The sequence below is a fragment of the Thamnophis elegans genome, chromosome Z (genome assembly GCF_009769535.1).
Source record: "Thamnophis elegans isolate rThaEle1 chromosome Z, rThaEle1.pri, whole genome shotgun sequence".
In the NCBI taxonomy this organism is placed as follows: domain Eukaryota; kingdom Metazoa; phylum Chordata; class Lepidosauria; order Squamata; family Colubridae; genus Thamnophis; species Thamnophis elegans.
In genome coordinates this window covers 92,219,241-92,242,426 of record NC_045558.1, presented here as the reverse complement: position 1 = coordinate 92,242,426, position 23,186 = coordinate 92,219,241, and the positions used below count along the sequence as shown (strand labels likewise).

At 38.1% G+C, this 23,186-nt stretch overlaps 1 protein-coding gene across 2 annotated transcripts in view; it reads right to left on the bottom strand.

The window, feature by feature from the left end:
* The window catches only part of LOC116522989 (sodium channel protein type 4 subunit alpha-like), a 70,561-nt gene that overhangs the window by 37,712 nt on the left and 9,663 nt on the right, over nt 1-23,186 (bottom strand). For both annotated transcript variants that reach the window (XM_032238132.1, XM_032238131.1), the window contains exons 5-14: nt 21,577-21,668; nt 20,826-21,134; nt 18,885-18,948; nt 18,177-18,318; nt 17,266-17,478; nt 12,197-12,364; nt 10,996-11,119; nt 10,102-10,340; nt 3,528-3,701; nt 1,702-2,058 (exon numbers count right to left, since the gene is read on the bottom strand). In XM_032238132.1, the coding sequence (XP_032094023.1) occupies nt 1,702-2,058; nt 3,528-3,701; nt 10,102-10,340; nt 10,996-11,119; nt 12,197-12,364; nt 17,266-17,478; nt 18,177-18,318; nt 18,885-18,948; nt 20,826-21,134; nt 21,577-21,668 (1,882 nt within the window). The remainder of the gene's footprint in view (nt 1-1,701; nt 2,059-3,527; nt 3,702-10,101; nt 10,341-10,995; nt 11,120-12,196; nt 12,365-17,265; nt 17,479-18,176; nt 18,319-18,884; nt 18,949-20,825; nt 21,135-21,576; nt 21,669-23,186) is intronic.

Below are 23,186 nucleotides of genomic sequence, written 5' to 3'. Positions count from 1 at the left end.
CCAACTTTTTAATGCCCGAACCCCACATAAGCATCTCTAAAATCCTCCCACCCTCTGTGACATATAATTATTACTTTACTCAAAAAGTGAATTCTACTCACGTGGAGGAAGCCTAAAAGGCCATTAACTTGGTTAAAACAAGATTGAACTTGCCCCCATTAAAAATCAAATTGCCCCCACGTGGGGCCCATGTTGGGAACCACTAGTCTACCTCTTCATGTTCTTAACCTGCTGTTGGATATCTGCTACTGTACTGATGACTGGTCCCTGTTCTGGGATATTGCTGTGGTCTGTTCTCAGGTACTACAACCATTTTGCACTTGTTTTATATGCCTTCTCTTTCTCCCATATGTCCTTCCAGCACTGTTTAATTTGTGCTGTTGGTGGCTCTGCTGATGCACTGCACTGCAGTTGGGAGTACACCTTTTATGTTCTTTAGAAAATAGGGCATTTATCATCTTGGCCTCTGCTTCTCTAGTGTATCTCCTTAGCCTGGTAGCCAATACTACCCATATTTTACTTTGATTATTTTTCAATTTTTGCTCTTGATGGTTCTGTTATTACTATGTTATTGCACTGTAGTTAGAGTACCCTGTGGATGGTTTTGGAGGACATCCATTTATTTTCTTGGCTTCTGCTTCTCTCATGTATCTCCTTAACCTGGTAGCCACTGCTACAAGCCTTTGTTTAGTAGTCAGATGGAGTCAGGCCCTTGCATTTCTTTTCAGTAGCTAATCTCCAATCCTGACACCTTATTCCACCAACTGACTAACCTCTCTCTAAATTGCCTTGATCTTAACTCTAACCTTATTTTCCAGGGAAGCTAAATACTACTATTCTTCTTAATTGTGTGGCCAAACATATCCAGGATTACAGTGGCTGTAGCATATATCAATCCATTGGTTTGAGTTTTGTTGTAGTAGTGATTGTTCTGAGGGCTCTATTGCCATCTTCTAGCATACTATCTGATGGTATATCTCTGATGAGCTTTAATAGCTACTTTATCTATGATCTTATGCTTCACATCAGCAATTGTGCTCTGTAATGGAGAGGGTGATAAAGACATTCCAGCTTCAGGTTTTGATTGCACATCCACTTAGACTTTGAGGTCTTCTTAAGTATTGGATGTAATGTGTATTTAGTCAGTCTCCATTTGTGGTAGCAACTTTCCCTTCATTATGTTGAAGGATTAGATAACTAGCTATTTCTCAGTTACTGTGGATACATACATACATACATACATACATACATACATACATAGTATGTATAAAATCTAAAAAGGGAGTTTAATATCATATCAAGTTTAAACAAATACTGTTTTTTACAAACAAAACTGAAAAAAGATCTGACTTTTTTTTTTTAAATAAAAGCAGTTGGCAACTTGTGGCCTATTTTTACAGTCTCTTGAAGTTTCCATCAAGGAGAGCATAACAAAGAAATCCAACATGAAATAACCAATTTTCAGCAGCATTATTTTGTCTTTTCTAAAATAGCAAATACATAAGGACAAACTCAACATATTAAGGCACACATTTCTGCCTTTAAATAACATTCCAGGTCTTTTACCACAACACACATAGGACTGAACCCCTTCTAAGTTAGTGAGTCTTTCTCACATATCTCTGTGACTTTCATAAACCTAAATTTAAAAAGTTCATCAACCATTCTCTATAGTATTTAATTTTATATTCCTGTACTCACCACTAAATTCCCGATGACCATGACCATTAGAAAGACAATGAGGCACATGGGCTGTCCAGCCACTTCCATGCAATCCCACATGGTCTCAATCCATTCTCCACAGAGGATGCGGAAGACAATAAGAAAGGAGTGAAAGAAGTCATGCATGTGCCAGCGTGGCAGCTCACAGTCACTGGAAATTTTACAGACACACTCTATGTAGTTCTTCCCAAATAGCTGCATGCCCACCACAGCAAAGATGAAAACTATGATGGCCAGGACTAGAGTGAGGTTTCCCAAGGCACCTACTGAGTTCCCAATGATCTTAATTAACATATTGAGAGTTGGCCAAGATTTGGCAAGCTTGAAAACTCTCATCTGAAAAAGAAAGATGGATCATGATTAATTTATGGAATTGTGCTTTTAGCCAAAGTAATACAGGCATCTCTAGTACATTAAAGTTACATATTATGAAATCACAAACTTCTGTTTCCATTTTAGACTTCAGTTGTTTCTACTCATAACAGCTTTTTGATATATTTTTTCTTGTTTTGATATATAACACAGAAGGGCCATGTGCGTGTTGCATGTAATTGTCATAGGATACCTAGGTGGTTTTCCATGGGGAAGCATCCCTCCCCAAATCAATTTTTCTAAAATGGCAGCAAAAATTGCAATGATGTAAACTGGATTGCCATGAAGAAGGGAGAGCTAGAAGAACATGATGCACAATTATTTGTGCTGCTCTTTTTTTTTACATGCATGGTGTATGTATGCACCTACACACATCAACGTTCTGCTAGCTCCAAGGGTTAGAAATTGCTTTCTTTTGAACAAAATATAATCAAGAAATTTAGGAGGCTAAATCTGTATGGCAATATTAGACTATATTAAAAGCCAGCAGTTCTCAAATATTTTGGTCTCCGCCCCACCTCCCTTTACATATTTAAAAATGATTGAAAGTTTTAGTTTGTGTGGACTGTATGTACTGATATTTACTGTATTAAAATTTAGAACTGAGAAATCTTTGTTTGTTTATTTATTGAACTTATTTATTTATTTGATTTGTGGACTCCCTGAAAGGGTTGTAGCAGTGGTCCGCAGAACAATACTTGGAGAACTGTTGTTAGGCCATTATTGCTATAATGGCAGATGTTTTGCTATTTGATATATGCAGCTAGTATAGTGCAAACCAAGAGACTATCTTCAGGCAAGCATTTCCCAGTTTTCACACTACAATTTAATCTGCAATTCTCTGCACTGCTTCCCAATTTGCAGCAAACATCATACCCCTATCTAATTTAGTATGGGGAGGGAAAATATTTATTTTACTTTATCATCAATCAAATTTATATATCTGCCCATCTCACTGAAGATGACTCTGGTAGTGAACAAGAAACAATAAATAAAAACAACAAAAATATACAATATATAAAACCTTATTAATAAGTATCATAAAAGTGAAAATATAAACCATAGGAAAGGGAGGATAAAAATGGTCACCTCAATAATGGAAACCATCTGAGCAGGTATCTAGTCACCTTAGAACCTCAGGCCCCACAACATGGCGAATACCTGAGAGCATTTCAGAATACCCAAAGGAGGGAAGAATGTTCCATGAAGTGGGTGTCAGAGAAGAGAAGGCGCATTTTCTACGAACAATCAAATGAAGGTCCCTGGCTGATGGCACTTATAACATGCATACTTTGCCAAATATAGTGGAGATGGCTGATGTAATCAGGGGGAGTGGTCTTTCAGATAATGTGATCCTATGCCAAGAATGGTTTTTGCCCTCAATGGTGTGGTATCAAATATTGAAGCTGCAGAAAACTTTCTATGTCACTTACCAGACGGAAGGATCGTAGTACAGACAGACCTTGAACATTAGCAAGACCAAGCTCAACTAAGCTGAGAGTAACAATAATGCTGTCAAAGATGTTCCATCCTATCTGGAAATATTCATAAGGATCTAGAGCAATCAATTTAAGCACCATCTCAGCTGTGAATATCCCTGTGAATACCTGCAAGGGAATAGATAAACTTGACTTATAAAAATGGGAAGAAGGAATTTATTTTCTTTAAAAACATGCCAGTGAAAAATATTAAATTCAAAAGCTAGTCCTGAATCATCTTCTATACACTACAACTAACAACAGCAGACACTTCATATTTTTTCAGTGGATGACGGGAAATATTTTGATAGTTTTTCAGGGAGGGAGCTACTAGAGAACACTGCAGAGGTTTTCCCTCCCCTCCCCTCCGCCCCCAAATTATTCACCAAGATACCATGTATAGGTATAACCCCAAACTCCCTCTGAAACCCACCTGGGTCCATTAGGTGCCTGGATTGGATCAAACATATCCTAGCATCTTGCAACAGGTGTCAGCTTCCCAAATAGATCAAACAGGAAACTCGACAAGATGTTTAATTCTGCTTTATTGTAGAGCTACATTAATATAATCTTGCAAACTGAAAATACAGATCTCCCACCATCTCTTTTTACCATCTGATAGATAGGTGGTTCCTTTCTAAGCTTATTTTTCTGTTGTTATTCAGCTCTGGTGCCCTTCACCTTTTATTTGATTCTTCTCTAGGCAGAATCTCTTACCAATGGTGGGATTCAAGTAATTTAACAACCAGTTGTCCTAGTGATTGGGTGGGTGGGTGTGGCTTGGGAGGGCCATGTGACTGAGTTTTTTGTTGACTGCAACACCGCATGCAGCAAGCACACAAGTAAATGAGCTTCAGCAGGATTCAATTATATACAGGTGAAACACAAAAAATTAGAATATCATGTAAAAGTTCATTTATTTCAGTAATGCAACTTAAAAGGTGAAATTAATATATGAGATAGACTCATTACATGCAAAGCAAGATAGTTCAAGCTGTGATTTGTCATAATTGTGATGATTATGGCTTACAGCTCATGAAAATCCCAAATACACAATCTCAGAAAATTAGAATATTGTGAAAAGGTGCAATATTCTAGGCTCAAAGTGTCCCACTCTAATCAGTTAAGCCATAACACCTGCAAAGGGTTCCTGGGCCTTAAATGGTCTCTCAGTCTGGTTCAGTAGGAATTGCAATCATGGGAAAGACTGCTGACCTGACAGTTGTGCAGAAAACCATCACTGACACCCTCCATAAAGAGGGAATGCCTCAAAAGGTAATTGCAAAAGAAGTTGGATGTTCCCAAAGTGCTGTATCAAAGCACATTAATAGAAAGTTATGTGGAAGGGAAAAGTGTGGAAGAAAAAGATGCACAAGCAGCAGGGTTGACCGCAGCCTGGAGAGGATTGTCAGGAAAAGGCCATTCAAAAGTGTTGGGGACTTTTACAAGGAGTGGACTGAGGCTGGAGTCAGTGCATTAAGAGCCGCCACACACAGACGGATCCTGGACATGAGCTTCAAATGTCATTTTCCTTTTGTCAAGCCGCTCCTGAACAACAAACAATGTCAGAAGCGTCTTACCTGGGCTAAAGAAAAACAGACCTGGTCTGTTGCTCAGTAGTCCAAAGTCCTCTTTTCTGATGAGAGCAACTTTTGCATCTCATTTGGAAATCAAGGACCCAGAGTATGGAGGAAGAATGGAGAGGCACACACTGCAAGATCCTTGAAGTCCAGTGTGGAGTTTCCACAGTCTGTGTTGATTTGGGCAGCCATGTCATCTGCTGGGGTTGGTTCACTGTGCTTCATTAAGTCCAGGGTCAACGCAGCCATCTACCAGGAGATTTTGGAGCACTTCATGCTTCCTTCCACAGACTAACTTTATAGGGATGCTGACTTCATTTTCCAGCTGGACTTGGCACCTGCCCACACTGCTAAAAGCACCAAAACCTGGTTCAATGATCGTGGGATTACTGTGCTTGATTGGCCAGCAAACTCGGCTGACCTGAATCCCATAGAGAATCTATGGGGCATTGCCAAGAGAAAGATGAGAGACATGAGACCGAACAATGCAGAAGAGCTGAAGGCCGCTATTGAAGCATCCTGGTCTTCCATAACACCTCAGCAGTGCCACAGGCTGATTGCTTCCATGCCATGCCACATTGAGGCAGTAATTGCAGCAAAAGGGACCAAAACAAGTACTGAGTACATATGCATGCTTATACTTTTCAGAGATCTGATATTGTTCTATGTACAATCCTTGTTTTATTGATTGCATGTAATATTCTAATTTTCTGAGATTGTGGATTTGGGGTTTTCATGAGCTGTAAGCCATAATCATCACAATTATGACAAATCACGACTTGAACTATCTTACTTTGCATGTAATGAGTCTATCTCACATATTAGTTTCACCTTTTAAATTGCATTACTGAAATAAATGAACTTTTGCATGATATTCTAATTTTTTGAGTTTCACCTGTATAAGAAAGATAATCAAGCAACAAATTAGTGAACACCTAGAAGCAAACAAAGTAATAGCCAAAAGCCAACATGGGTTTGTCAAAAACAGATCATGCCAGACTAATCTTATTGGATTCTTTGATAATGTGACAAAATTAGTGGGCCAGAGGAATGCCATCGATATAGTTTACTTGGACTTCAGTAAGGCATTTGATAAGGTAGACCATAACCTACTATTAGATAAAGTAGAAGAATGTGGGTTAGACAGCATCACCACCAGATGGATTTGTAACTGGCTGACCAACCGCACTCAACATGTAGTCCTCAATGGAACTGCATCTTCATGGAGGGAAGCATGCAGTGGAGTACCCCAAGGCTCTGTTTTGGGCCCAGTACTCTTCAACATCTTTATCAAGGATTTGGATGAGGGAATAAATGGGCAACACATCAAATTTGCAGATGACACCAAGCTGACAGGAATAGCCAACACTCCAAAAGATAGACTAAAGATACAGAAGGCACTATCTCATAAAATGAAATTCAATGGTGAAAAGAGTAAGGTTCTACATTTACAGTAGGCAACAAAAACGAAATGCACAGGTATAGTATAGGTGGTATCTTGCTCAGCAGTAGTAACTGTGAAAGGGATCTTGGAGTCCTAGTGGACAACCATTTAAATATGAGCTAGCAGTGTGCAGCAGCTGCCAAAAAAGCCAACACAGTTCTAGGCTACATAAACAGAGGGATAGAATCAAGATCATGTGAAGTGTTAATACCACTTTATAATGCCTTGGTAAGGCCACACTTAGAATACTGCATTCAGTTTTGGTCACCACGATGTAGAAAAGGTATGGAGACTCTAGAAAGAGTGCCGAGAAGAGCAACAAAGATGATTAGGGGACTGGAGACTAAAACATATGAAGAACGGTTGCAGGAACTGGGTATGTCTATTTTAATAGAAAGAAGGACTAAGGGAGACATGATAGCAGTGTTCCAATATCTCAGGGGTTGCCACAAAGAAGAGGGAGTCAAACTATTTTCCAAGGCACCTGAGGGTAGAACAAGAAGCAATGGGTGAAAACTAATCAAGGAGAGAAGCAACTTAGAACTGAGGAGAAATTTCCTGACAGTTAGAACAATTAATCAGTGGAATAGCTTGCCTCCAGAAGTTGTGAATGCCCCAACACTGGAAGTCTTTAAGAAGATGTTGGATAGCCATTTGTCTGAAACGGTATAGGGTTTCCTGCCTAGGCAGGGGGTTGGACTAGAAGACCTCCAAGGTCCCTTCCAACTCTGCTATTGTATTAAACTTCTTTATATACAATACCAAATAGCAGAATTCAGCATACAGCGTCAGGAACACAGAAGCAATATTCATAGAAGCAAGTCATTATAGAGTAGAGAGATACAGAGGCCTATATTGTACAAAGGCTGAGGCCAAATTACAGAGGCCAAATCAACTCTTATATACAGTTCGGCAAGTCTAAGCCACGCCCAGACTCCAAACGTCTGATATGGCCCCATACAAACAAAGACTATGTTTCAGTTTCTCAATGGCTGACCTGTTACCATGTCTATTCAAATAGTCCCCATTGGCTGACCTGTTGCTATATCTATTCCAGTCTATGAACATACTCTGACAAACTCAACATCACTCACGGCAAGGTGGGGCAGCACCTTGGTGTGAGTGACATTGAGTTGGCCATGCCCACTCAGTCACATGACTGATGCTGCAGAGACAGGGTGATTTCCAATGTACCTTTCCCCTCTCCCCCTCCGCCCTTGGGCTGACAAAATAAAACCCCATCTAAACATTGCAACTGCTTGCCGAGTCTGCCTGCCGAATGCTGGCAAAAGGAGGCTAGGGGGAAAAAAAAGAGAAGGGCCAATAGAAACACCCCATTTTCCTTCTCCATTGGGCTGTCTGCACCTTGCTGGTTCGGGATGGGGAGGTGGGGGACGAAAAGCAAAAAGCCTACTCAGTCCATACTCATCAACATGACTGTGAATCACTCTTCCAACTCGCTGGTTCAGGCATTGGAGCTTGAGGAGTAGATTGTTTGCTCTGAAGTCCATCTGCTTCTTTTCCAAGCTCGGCTCTGGCTGCATCAGCCAAGTTTCTTCCAGTGCTTGTTCAGGGAATCCTGGGAGCGGCAGCATATTGCATGCTTTTTACTCCAAGCACTCTGGACTGGAAAACGCATGGCTGGGGTGGAGGAGCAGTCCTCCTTAACAAGCTCCAAACTGTTGCTGCTGCTGCAAGCCTGGATTCCCCGCACGAATGCTGGAAGTCTAGGACTCCAGTGCAGTCAGTTCTGTTTCCCCTCTATGACCGGCCTTGGAAAAGCCTGCCCTCACAATTGCATGCCTGCAGCCAGAGCTGGGCTAGAATGGTATGTAGGAAATCTGTCTCTGCAGCATCCATTGATTTACGGAGGGCAGGCAATGAAGCAGTGGCAGCAGGCAAGCATGCTGAGCCTCAGGGGAGCCATGGGGAAAGCAGACAAACTGACTGGGAAACATGGGTGGCAGTTAGACCAGGATTCAGGTTCACCCAGGCTAATATGGCTGCCCAGCTGGGTTGCGTGGAGAGTGCTGCGTGGGATTCAGCCATGCAGAAGGCAGGCAAGCTGGCTGGCCCTCAGAGACCGTGTGCCCGAGGCAAGTGAGAGTAGCAGCAGCTATGCCAGGCAAGCAGACAAGATGAGGAGCGACTGAACAGAGCGAGGTGGGGTGGGGTGTGGCGGCACAGAATTTTAACAACCGGTTTGCTCAAACTGGCCTGAACCGGCTGAATTCCACCACTGTCTCTTACCCTTGTTTCCCAAGATCATTCTCATGAACCATTACAGCAGGGGATAGGCACATAAAATTCCAAGACTAATACAAAGTGATCCGTCTAAGATAAGAGAAAATATTCATATCCACCAATTCCAAATCTAGTTTGTGACTCCTCCTCTTTCCATGTATACCAAGATCTCAGTGACCTTGATCAGGGCTATGGCTGCCATGAACTCCTGAGCCACTTTTGTTTCTGTGCCCAAATAAGACAGATTAAAGTCTCCCAAGTTTGTACACCTGGGCAACTCCACCAACAACCTAACTAAGTCATTCAGCTTACACTGCAATGAGGTCGACATAGTTACAACAATCCCATCTCATCCTTAGAATCCAACTTCAGAATGTAGGGACTTGCATCTGGTTATCTGCAGAGAGTCTCTTGGAAAACCAAAGCTACCCCGTCACCCCTGTCCTTAGATTGTGGCACACTTTATACCCAAAACCTAAATAGCCCCTTTTCCTAGAGAGGCATTTTGCCTTTGTCCACCAGGTCTCAGCAATACCTACTACGGTCTCTCATCCACAAATGAGGCAGTTAGGCAACCAGGAATTAAGTAGCAGTAGCTGCAGACCTAAGGTCCAATGACCTGGCAAATTGTCCAGGCAGGTGAAGGACCAAATCGGTACTAAAATTAAACATTTATAACCTAACCACTTTGAACCCTGGCATGAATTGGTTTCCTTAAAATAACTGTACATCTGTTTTTGTCTGAGCATTGGAGAAAGTTGTACACCAGTGTTTCTCAAACTTGGCAATTTTAAGATAGAGTTGTGCTCTAAACATAGCAGGAAAAAACTGAGAAAATAGTGCTGCATGTAGATTAATAAAAATGTAATTAATATAATGAAAGTTCTTACTCCCTCTCAAAGAACTAATAGTCACTGTCAGTCAATTGTGATCAAATTATGATCAAAATAAAGACAAGACAAAATATTTTAATAAGATATCTATGCAATTTGCTATTCATTCTCAAACAATATGAAAATGATCAATAGTAAGGCTGGCAAACAAGCAAGCATCATGGAGGATACAGGTGTACCAATTGTTTTAGGCATCAAAGATATATATCAGAAATATCGGGTTGGTTACTGTTGGAATCAGAGGCACCACCTATTTGTTCCATCTTGCCAATTGTTAGATTATTGTGGTATTAGGGGTCATTTCTTTCTTGCAAGCACCTCAGAGATATCACACTATCAAATTAAAGTATGAAGAGCAGTTCTCTTACCAGATTGCCCACATTCAATACATTGTTGAACTCTTCAGTCATTGGGTAGTGTTCCATGGCCATGAAGACAGTATTAAGGACAATGCAGATGGTGATCCCCAAATCAACAAAAGGGTCCAGGACAATGAGCTTAACAATGTGCTTTAGCTTCACCCAAAGTGGACAACAGTTCCATATTAATACAGCGTGGGCAAACTTATACCACCATGGTGGGCACTTCTGGTGGGCCTCTTCCAGTTCTAAAAACAAATATCAAAAAAGATATCTATAACAAAATCAATTCCACTAGAAGTAAATCATGAATTACTAAGAGTGCTAACTTTAGCCAACTAATCAATGATCGATGATGCATTGTTCCTTAAACTGGCACTTAAAACAGTATAGGATTACAATTTCTGTACTGTGGAAATTATTGGAATTTTCTTATCGAGTCTGCCTGAAAGGAATTTCTTAATCTCCTCATTATGCTGGACTGAGGTTGTTGAATTGTTGCACAAAAGAGCTAATAGAACTACAACCATTTTATATTTTAATACTGAATTATCATGTGTGGATAGTGTATAATATATAAGAGGGACACATTTTTCTATTATAGAAGGCTGTTGTAAAAGGCATAAGACTTATGGCAGAGAGCTATTCTTTTTCAAAACTCTTTCATCAGCATGTCAAATATTTCTGAAGCTACTTTTTCATTGGTTACTGGAAAAATCTAGCAGGTTGTCCATTTGTAAAATTTCTGGCTAAATATTATAGCCTTTATCAAATAATCTGGTTAATTTATCTTCAATTCTTATACTATATTTCAGAGCAATCTACAATACACTAAACATGAAAATGTTATTAAAATATCTGTCTTTAATTCAGAAGTAATCTAGTTTCTACCTAATCATTTACCTTCAAGAGTACTGGAGACCACACTGACTGCACTCCCTACTCGCTTCTCCAAACCCTTCCCCTCAACACCATCCACATACAAATGGTTTTGATCAGATTTCTCATGTTCTTCCCTTGGATTTGACTGTAATAAAAAAATGAGATCCAAGATTAAAAAAAACAGTGACAAAAATGTAAGTTTTTGAATAAAAAAGCCTCTATGGCCATTAGCATTAGAATCTGAAATAGTACTTGAATTAGAGATGTAATGAGGAAGTAATTCAAGATGTTTGCTATGATATGACACTATTTAAAGGAAAGATTAGAGCTAGGGCTAGGGTTAGAGTTAGGGCTAGAGTTCGAAAGTAAGTATAACCAAGGAAGTCACTTTGTACCAGCAAAAAAAAAATGTTGATACTCTTTGAATTCTTTAAGAATTTCACTATCAGGATTTGCCAGGACTAAACCATATCAAGTAACTACATATTTAGTTAATTCATTATCAATTATTACATTTATTATTGCTATATTTTCAGTGCCAGATGCCTCAAGCACCAAAACAATTCAGCTGATGTTTGAAAATATGAAACCAGACTTGGATGCGGTAACATTTACTGCTCTGTCACAGATTCAGCAGAAAAGCTATCTTTACTACAAACTTTACTCCCCTACAACATCCTTCTGTTTTCCCAACTATGTTTGTTAATCAGTGTTTCTTGTCGATTTCCAGTTACACTGGGATAGAAGTCCAGAAAATGAAAAAAAATATTGTTTGATGGACTCCTCATACCTCTGGACAATTAGCTAACCCTCCTCATATGTTGGATTAATCTGTGCATATAATTTTCTCCAGCATCAGGGTACAGATGACCGGAAGACAGCCTATGCAGAAATATGAAGAGAGGAGAGGGGGCAAGTCCAATGGTCCAAGATTTTAGTCCTTTCAAACACATGTGAAAGTCTGTAACTTTGAGAGACTGTCTATCTTTTGAGTTCAGCAATTCAGATCAGTCTTCATTTTTAGTCCAGCAGTGTCATAAATATTTGTTGCCTGAAGCCATGAAATGGGCCATTTACAGTCCATGGCTAATCTTTCCTAGAAGCATCCACACATTAGCTTGTATCAACACAATTCTAATGAGCATTTCTATAACTATTGAATGAGCAGCAAGCAGTATGGATTATGTTTTTATCTTTGGTTCCTGGTGCATGGAGAACATACCTCACGTACTGTAGCTGATCTCTCCAACACCAAACGTGGGATGGCACGACCATTGCAATCTTTTGGTCCCTCTTGATCACTCTGAGCCTTTTCGTCTAATTCTCCTTTTTGCTTTTTTTCCACTATAATGCTTTCTGCAGAGCTGTTAGTTGCTGTCTGTGCTTGAAGCTACAAAAAATATAGCAGATTTAGCACAAGAAAATCAGGAAAAGGCTGTTGACATTACTGAAATTGTGATTTGCTAATTTTTCCCTTGAATTTTGAAATCATATGGTATGTATTTATGTTATTTATGATACGTTTTTCAAGTCTTCTACCATGTTTCCCAAAAAATAAGATTTATTTTATTTGGGGTTTGAAAATAAGGACTCAGGCTTATTTTCAGGGAGGTCCTGTTTTTTTAAGTGCAGGAGGCAACGAGCGCTGGGGTCGATGGGAGTGGGAGTGTAGCTACCATTGGCACCGCCCTCTTGGCTTCAATGGGCCAAGCTCTCAGCATGCCCCTACCTCCACCCACCCTGCCTGCTGGTCCAGCTGCTGCTGGGACACTTCTTGGCCACAGCAGGTGCTGTTCTGGCCACCAAATGACTCCTATGCTGCTGCTGGCCTCACTGGGGCTCTTTGCCCTCCTGGCAGGGCGAGTGGAGGTTGGGGCATGCAGAAAGCTTGGTCCTGATTGAGGCCACGAGTAAGCAGACTGTGGGGGAGGGCAGGGGCTGGTAGTAGCTACCCAAATACTTATTATCCAGAGGGAGACAAAGCTTATATTAGGCCCACCCAAAAAAATCAGGCCAGAGCTTATTTTTGGGGTGAATCTTATTTTTGGGAAAACATGGCACTATTTGGTCCCTTCAGTTATGCTGATCAGCAATTTCCATTTGTCCCCAGCCAACAGGATAGCCAAGACTGGTGGAAGTAGTGATCCCACAAATCTCAAGGATGCAAGACAGACAAGTAGAAATGTCTCTTTCTATGAAAATTATTGTTGGAGAAGATGAGTTGGAGTAACAAATATGATGCTAGAAATTCATACAGTACAGCATTCTAAAGTATTCAAAGAATTCTGTAATTATCAACTCAATATTTATAAAATATTGTAATATAATTACTATTTTTTAAATTATTTGATTTCTGATGATAAAACAAAATATTTTTCAATATGTTTTTGTATATTTGCTTATTAATATACTGATTCCAACAAGTCTTGATCATTTGCCATTTAATAGCTATCTTTATATTAATTTCCCACAGGCCAATTTTCCACTGTTGAAGTGCAATCTGTTGGTGCATTAAACAGCATCAAATAATAAATAATAATAATTTATTAAACTTGTAAATTGCCCAAATCTCAATGGTTCACAATAATCAGAGAAATTAAAATAAAATCAATTAAACATAAAAGATAAAATATTGCAATGTCTCACTCTCCCTCACCAAAGGCCTGGATGAAGACTCATATCTTTACTAGTCTTCAACAACAGCAGCAAAGTCAGGCGATCCAATCTTGTGGGGGAATCTTGTTCTAGTGACCCAAAGCTACTATAGAGTATGCCCACTTTCAGGGCCCCTATAGATGAAATTGTTCAAAACAACCTGGATATGCCAACCCAGCAGATCAAACCAGACAGGGAGATACTATGGGAAATAATCAGACCTTCAAAGAATGAGATCCTATGCCATGTGGAGCTTTACTGATAACAAAAAGCACCCATTTGCCAAACTGGCAACTAGCTTGTAAAGCAGAAGTGTTACATAGGCATATTCAAAATAGTGACACAAAAGTATATTACATGCATACATGCATGCATGCATGCATGCATGCATACATATGCATACCCATAACTATTCATGCCACCTCATTTCGACAAGTTGAACTTTCTGAGTGGTCTTCAAGGACAGTGCATGTAGAGTGAGGTGATCACAGCATGCGTGATTGTCTGAAGGACCTTCCGCTTTAGGAAAGGGTACAACTGGCAAACCAAATGGAGTTGTGCAAAGGCCTTCTACACTCTAAGGTAATGATGGTAAACCTATGTCACACATTAGCAAAGCTGATATGCCAGTCTTCATCAACATCCGACAACAACTATTATTGAAAGCATACCTTGTTCTTATGCAAATTTCAGAGACCACACAAGACTGGGGTGTGTTTTTCTGTGTCCTCTGGACCTTCTGGAAATTAATGAGAAAGCTGTGCTATTGCACAGAGTCTCTGAAAATCATGCAAAAATGGGGTGTACTTTCATGAGGTTTTGGAGACTGTAGAAGCTATGGAAGAGCATTTTCCAAAGTTGCTCAAGACCTCGTGCAATATGGAGTTGTCTTGGACAGGCTGCAGGGGCATATGACAGATCCTGGAAATCACACACATGATCAAACTGGTTTTTTTAAAGTAATAAATAGGTAAATAATTATTTCTCTTTTGTTAGAGGAAGAGTGACATGCCAGAAATCATTCAATGTCTCATGTTGTTGATAATTTGCCATGAGTTATATTGGTAATTTGGGTTAAGATTGCAGTGCTTTGTTGTCATGGATATCAGAGAATGGCTGGTAGTCCATGATTATTGGTACCAGCAACTTGGTTGTTAATCAAAGCAGTTGCAAATAAAATCATGACTCAGCTTCCCTTTGCTTTATGATTTTTGTGAAGATTGTAAATGACCGGTCATGATTGTTGTAATCGTGAACAGTTGGTGTGCAAGGCAGTTGCTAAATGGGGAATACCAGCACTCCATTTTGTGTTCTTTAGAATGTTATATTGAATATTTATGCAGGGAATTTATTGAAGGGATAAAAATGTTACCCATAAGTGTTCTATTTAAACAACTCCAGGAAGCCAGTCCTGTTGACAATCCTGTCAGTAAACCTGGCAAGGAGTCTGAGAAGCTATGTCACTGCTCAGGAATGAAATAGCAAGCAAATTGCTGGCTCACAGTTGATGTTTAAAACTCTAAGGCAGCAACAGTGGGAGAAGGGAATGTGCAATCCTCTGTTTGTGTGTTTGTGTGAGAGAAAGGAGGAGAAATATATCAATTTCTCACAGACTTTGTAATGGCATGACAAATGGTGCATTGGAATATCTGCAAGAAATTTGATTTTCTTACAAGCAAGAACTGGCGGGACTACAAAATAGTCAAAGTAACAGAAATGAAGAAGCTAAAATGCTCTGGGACTTTAAAATTCAGACAAACAAGCACCTACCACCTATAACACCCAAGACTTAACAACTATCAATAAGAAGGACAAAAAAGTCTGAAAATAGACATGGCACCACAGCATTTCTATAGTATAGAAAGCATAGAAATAGCACTTATATTTATATACCACTCCATACTGCTTTCCAGCCCTCTCTGAGGAGTTTATAGAGTCAGCATATTGTCCCCAACAATCTGGGACCTCGTTTTACCAACTTCAGAAGGATGGAAGGCTGAATCAACCTCGAGCCCATCAGGAATTTCAGACTATGGGCAATTAGCCTGCATTCTAATCACTATGCCATCAGGGCTCTTCAAAGAACTGGAAAAAATAACGAAGTACAAAAACTTGCAAATAAAAGTAGAATGACTATGGCAAAAAGGAAAGCAAAGACAGTACCAATAGTGATAGGTACCTTGGGTGTAATGCCAAAACATCTGGAGCAGCCTTTGAACTCCACTGGCATTGACAAAATTACCATCAATCAATTGCTAAAGGCAGCTTTACTTGGAACAGTTACATCCTGTGCAGTGGTGGGTTGCTAACTGGTTTACTACCAGTTCGCTCAGGCTCGCACGTCCAGGTGGGTGGGCGGAACCTCCCACCACCATCACTACCAGTTTAGTTGAACCGGCCTGAACCGGCCTGAACCAGCAGCAACTCTGCAACCGTCAGAGGTGGGTACCTCTGATCCTGTGACAATATCTATAACAACATCAAACAACAACATCTGCCTATTCCAGGACTTGATAGGTGGATAAAAATGCCAGGTCCAGTCTAAATATATGATTGAGTGTGCAACCAACCATAATGACTCAAAATAATCAGCAAGCCAATAATAACATAAAAAGATAATTAGGAATTCCAGAAGGACTGACTCTTGTTTCTAAAATTAATCTATCCACATTACACCAAATAATAGTTCAATAAATCTACAGACACACTCACACACAAGAATCTGTTCAAGCCAACAGAAGTGATTAAATCACTTTTAAAAATGGAGTATTCAGCAAATAATTGGTTGGATTAGAATTTGGTTAGAAATACCAGTGAACCCTGTGGAATTCTTGGTACCCTCTAAGCTTGGTTCTTTGCCTGTAGACATTTTATTACCCAAGTAAGCAACATCATCAGCACAAGTGAGTGTGGGATTTTCTGCCTGTTTATATACAGTAGCTTAACCTGCCAGTTTTAGTAGGATGAGCCCTCTCAGCTAAAGAAAAGTTCTTCAAACTCGTCTCTGATAGGATACCAATAGAAATAAATTCCTGAAGTTACTATTTGCAGGGATGGGATTATTTGAAAGTAGAGCTGGGGGTTAAAAGGAGCTCCGATTTGTTGCTGTGGTTTTCCTTAAAAAGTAAATAACCATGTTAGACTTTTGTTGGAAGAAAGCAGACTGAGAAAGTGTTACCTCCACCTGGATCTACTATCTGCATAAGAAGGCATGTTTACTGCATTCCTGCATTGCCACATCTAAAGTGGCCTGTGTTGAAATAGCTTTTCAAAATAAAGTAGTTGCTGAAAACTGTGGGAAAAAGAAAAGTGTATCACCTCCTCTCCCACTATTAGAGCTGTAGAAGCTCACTGATTCAAAAAGAAAAGAAAAAAAAAGCTTTGCTATTGTTTCATATAAATTGGAATTGCACCTGCATTATTGTCAAGTCTCCAAAATAGGGAATATTGTGAGAGGCCTATGCTGATTTAGAGTTGGTGCAAACCTTTTGTCTGAAATGTTCTCTCCCCGACACCCAAAATGAAGTCAAACTATCAAAGTTGCCTTGAATCCCTTGAGGAAGGAAAACTATATATACATAGATCTTCTAGAACTGGATAAATTAAAATAAATAGACATAAAGAAAAAAACCTGACCACTCTTTGTTGCTCCTCCTGATGCTTTTTCAGCTGTTCTACCATCTGCTGGAACTCTTCTTCTTTTTCTTTTTCTTCCTGTAAGGTGGCATCATTCTGTTCTGCATAGGCCATTGCCACCACAGCCAGGATTAAATTGATGAGATAGAAAGAGCCCAAGAATATGATCACAACAAAGAAGATCATGTATGTTTTCCCAGCTGCTCGCAAAGTCTAGAGAAAAAGAAGAATTTCACCCTCCTTGGTACCTGAAAATCCAGAATTCCATTCTTATATACACCCTTTCTAAATAGTCATTAGTCTAAGCAATGTATTTTGAAGAAATTCAAAGCCTCCGTGCTATACTTCACAAATTGCTTGGCATTTGAAATACAATTCTCAGACTTAGGATCAAACTAAATAAAATAATGGTTGGTGGTCATTATGGAAAAGAAGCAGAGTACAACAGACTTTGAATTCACCCAATTGGATCCTTGCATTCTTATATGTCAGTGGAGCTCCTACCTCTTCATCTTTTTGTAAAACAATCAAAGGAGAGGAATCTGGACTGATACTGGGTTGCTACACCCTGTTTTCCTTACCTGGTTCCCATTATTTCTTCCATTAAGGAAATTAAGAGGGATCTGCATACAAGTCCATATGGGAGAAATTTTAACTGGAAAAATTTCTACCTTTCCATTTGCATGCATCCCATATATATTTAGAAAAGTTTAAAACTCAGAATATCTGGACCAATGTCTTCAGTCTCTTCTCTAGATAAGGTTAGGGTTATGAATCTGATGAAATAAAAGCAATCCCAGCACATGATCAAAAACTTTCATAAACATTGGCAAAAATGCAGGGGAACAAAATAAAAGGAGAAAAAATTAAAATAAGTTCCTGAAACAATATATAACAATATATAAACTTACCAATTGGAAGAGATTCTCCCAATAGTCCTGAGTCATGAGGCGAAAAAGTGAAAGGAAAGCCCAGCTGAAGGTGTCATAGCTTGTATAGCCGTAATTTGGGTTTCGGCCAGCTTTCATGCAGAGAAATCCTTCTGGACACTGTCTACAGTAGATTATACAAAAATTCCAATATAACATCATATTATAAGGGAAGCATTTCCTTCCTAAATCTAAGGCGTAATCTAGATAGTTACCATAACCACTCTTGTCTCAAGTTATAGATTAGGTGCATTATTATATATTTCTGACATCTAATATGACCTGACAATTATCGTATTGTACGTAGCTTTTCCTAACAATTAATTCCAAAACCCAATTGTTTGAATTATTTTTACAATATGTTGTTGTGGGCTAGGAGCCATTATCATTAGTACTAGTTTTTTTCCCCACCTTTTTATATATAACTCAGAGCAGTGAACGTTACTAATGCTCCTGCCTTCTCTTTTTCTCACAGCAACAATCCTATGAGGAAAGTTGGCTGAGAGAGAATGACTGGCCCAAAGTTACTCATCAGGATTTCATGCCTGTGAGTCTTAGAACTCACATTGTCCTGATTTCTAGGCAAGCACCTTTTCACTGAACCAAACTGGATCTCATATTCTTTTCTCAGACATTAAGCCCCCTCCTCACTCCAAAAAAGATTCAACCATTGAGAGAGACATCACTTACCCAGCATCAGAGCTGTTCCCACAGAGCAAAGCATCAAGTGCACCATCGAGGAAATAGAAATTGTCTTCATGAGCAAACAAAAAAAATAAAATAAAATAACATTTAAAAAAATAGGAATGAGAATTGACTTTTATTTTCAACTTCATTTAAAAATGGCCAGAAGAATAGCAAAAAAAATTACGAATTAGGAGGAGAGCCAGACTTGTAAGCAGGAAATAAAACAGCTATGCAGATGTTATGTGTTGGAATTAATCAAGTTGAACTACAGCCATGACACTGAAAATTGTGAGTATATATTTATTATGGCCTTGAGATTAAACATATACTATAGTATAGTACTATACTATCACAAATAAATCGCCTCCCTATAGCTACTAAAAGAAAAAATAAACTTTCATTCAAAATTCTAACCAAGCATCTCTTCTGTCTCATATAGCTGCATCTACAGTAAGATACTTAATGGGAATTTCTGATATAGTACCTATCATATTTCTTTCCCCCCATAAATCATGAAAGTCACTACTTTGAGTAAATTGTCTTTTCCTCCCCATTTTATCTGTGTCATAGGATTCTTTTAAAATGGAGAATTATTTGGTCATAACAATCTAACTGCCTTGGAGAAAGATCAGAAATTGAATGGAAAAGAATTGAATAAAATCAAAAATGAAAATCTAAAGTAATTTGACTTCTTTCTTCAAAATCAAAGAAAACGTTCATATATTAGAAAATTGGGAATACATATGAGTATTTGTGAGTACATAGAAAAGGAGAAAGAAAAACAACAATTAGTCTTAAGAGAATACTTTCACTTGCTTTTTGTGGATTTAGGGATTGATGAAAAAAATTTCCATGAAAATTCTAGTCCTGCTGTTTCACACAGAGGGCAAAGTTAGATTGCCAATTTAGATGCTAAAACTGAAAAGATGGGGTGGTAGCGGTAGTGAAATCTTAAAGAACAGAATGTACATCTGTCCTCCCATTCCAAAACTGGCATTAAAGGCAGAACATATCATTAATAACATAGGGATGTTTTACTGTCTATATTTGCAAAAAATAAATAAATTTATATTTAATAATTACGGAGATTCCAGGATTTTGTTGTCCATGTTCTAATTAGAGATTAAATGCATAGAGATAAAATGCGTATTGGAATTTTTTGAGATAACAAAGCTGAACACATTCACAAATCTTTCATCAAGGTCATCAAGAAGGTCATCAAAAGTGACTTAGAAAAACCCATAAATTGAACTACAGTCCTCTACAATTACAGATTGTCTCAGAAGGTATTAATTGAAATTGATCATACTATATGATCCTAATGGCAATGTCCATATAGTGATTTTGGTCACAAATGTCATATTGAAGAACATCAGAAAGGGTTATGAATAGGCCCACCTATAAATTTTATAAATAAATAAATAACTTTTAACAACAATAACTTATGTTGAAATATTGTCCTTGTTTCACAAATATTGTAAATTTGTTCAGCATGGGAAATAACTTAATTTTTGTTGTCAGTTGCCAAATTTGTCCTTGTAAAACCCTGAACTAAATTATATTAATATATTTTTAGCATTAGGTAAATTATAAGCTAATTATTCAGATTTGGTGTTTATTACTTAACTATGTATTTCCTGATTACTTTTCATACCAGTTAAATAAATCTTCTTAAAATATGTATTTATATGTGTGTGTGTGTATGTGTGTGTGCATTTCATCTCTCTCTCCCACACATACACTCATTCTCTCTCTCTCTTCTCTCTCTCTCTCACACACACACACACAACACACACACAACACACACACACGGTTGCTTTTGTTTTCTGCCCTACCTCTTTTTTCTAACTGATTTGGTTTTTAATTTTTATTTTTGATAATTGAATTTATTTCAATGTTTTTATTCATTAAAATTGTACAGTTCTTGAATGATAATAGTCTTACCTTCATTGTTAATGTACTCATGCCAGTCAAAGGTCCCAGTGAGAGTAAAATTGTCATTCAGAGTGCTGTTGTCAAGTGGATCCCTCCATAAGACATCCTGCAGGGAGTCATTGGTGAAGGATGGGCCTAATGCATCCTGCAGGGTGTCATTGGAAAAAGGTGGCCATCGAACACACTTTTGTCGCAAGTTCCCCATGAACAGTTGCAGGCCAATGAGGGCAAAGACCGCCAAACAGAACACAGTGAGGATCATCACATCAGCGAGCTTCTTCACAGACTGGATCAAAGCTCCCACAATTGTTTTTAGACCTTTTGGGGGGAGGAGTCAGAGAAGAGAGAACAGAAATTTCCATTTGTTTATGCAATAAAATGGATCTTCTTCCAATTTCATTTTTTTAAAAAATATTTTATGAATTATATTTGTTAGCAGGAATATTTCAAGACAAAATATTTTGTAAAGAATTGAAAGGCTAGTTACATAAACTATGTCAAGTCATTTTTGCTGTGCTTTAAATTCATTTTATTCTCATAATTCCAGATGATGACTATATAGAATTTGCCTTCAGTACCATAATTATTGTTTTTTTTTAAAAAGGCAACCAAAATTCTTCTTTTTACTATAATATTGATTACAGATTTCCTGGTCTAGTAAAGAGATATGTCTATCTCACCTTTCTACTAGCCTAGTTGATTTGTATAAAAAAGCAAAATCCCTAAAACCAGCTTTAGCTTTGTCATCCCCATGATGTACCTGGAATGACAGTGATAGTTTTTAGCGCTCGAAGAACACGGAATGTCCGTAGAGCAGAGACGTTGCCCAAGTCTACGAACTCTGTGACATAACTAGAACAAAAAGAACAGAAAGCTGTTAATATAAAGGTAATTTACAGAAGAAATGTCAGAGTGTATAAAGTTTTAAAAAGTCAGGATAATGCTCTTTATTAATCATTTATTTTGAAGAAATCATATAGACCTGTATTAAGTACAAGTACTGCATTCAACAAATGTAAAACAATTCAAGGATTCATTCTTGCTTATTACAATTATAGACTAAGTGTAACTAAACATGTGAATATCTCTTTAAACATTTATTTACTGTTTACTGATACAAGTGCATATTTTGGTAATTTAACATTGTATAATTGTGTTAATTAGGCAAAATCCAACCTATCTGGATTTTTATTGCATGAAAGTTTTTGAAATATTTTATATATTTTTGCAGTTATATATACTGGATTGACATATTTTATTCATATTTAAATCACATTTGAGCTTTATATGTAGGGTGTCCATTTTATAATTGCCTGTGGAAAATGTGGGTTTAATTTTATACATTCTTGGGGCATTTATTTTAGGTTTGGTCACTGGTTGGAATAAAGAATTTCAGAATTAACCTATTCTTTAGATTCAACTTGACAACTACTATTTGTTCAGTCTCACACTACTATTTGGCTCTGCTGAAATCCTGTTGGGATCCTGACCAATACCTGAACATCGGATAACTAGCTTCTGTATCTAACAGTTAAGCTTAACATGCCATCTATCCATCCTTGTGTGAGCAGAAAACTATGACATGATGGTCCCATTCACTTAATGCTAGGTAGGTAGATAGGTAGGTATGGAAATATGGAGAGAAAATATCATAAGTTTAAGTTTATGATAATGAAACATATGCAAGAAAACAACTCAGAGAACCCCAAGGATGCCTCATTTCAACCCTGACAACAAATATTCTTTTTATGATATAAGATTGTATGTATAGTTTTTGCTTTTTATATGTTAAAAAGAAATGATAATTCTTTTTTAAAATAAATAAATTTGTTTTTTACATCAATAGCACCGTCATCTTGACAATCATTGTTAAAGGGAAGCTGAAGAAGTACTGGATGGCATGACAACAGAAAGGAGACAATGCCACCTGCTGCCATCCTCTGTTATATCTATTTAGTTCCCTCCATCCATTCCAAATTAAATAAATAGCTATAAAGCACTTTTATGCATGCTCTGCCAGGCCAATCTGATTTCAGACATCACCTTAAACAGTGGCTATGATTTAAATTATATTAAAATATATCCTGAGCAAATTTAGCTAGAGACCAGCCAGGTCACCCAGGGACCAGCCTTCATCATTATTTATCAAATTGGGTTGCAATGTATAAGTATAATGGGAGAGGTAAACTTAAAAGGTTTTCTTAATTGGTTTTGTTAATTTAGTGTATATTTATTATTCATTGAGTTCTCCTTCAGCTTAATAAGCTCTCAAAAATTTCATTTTTAATTTAAAAACTCTAAGGGAACAAGGAAGTTACAAAGTTACAAAAGCAAAACAATATAAAATCAGGGAGTATTTAAAAAGTGGCA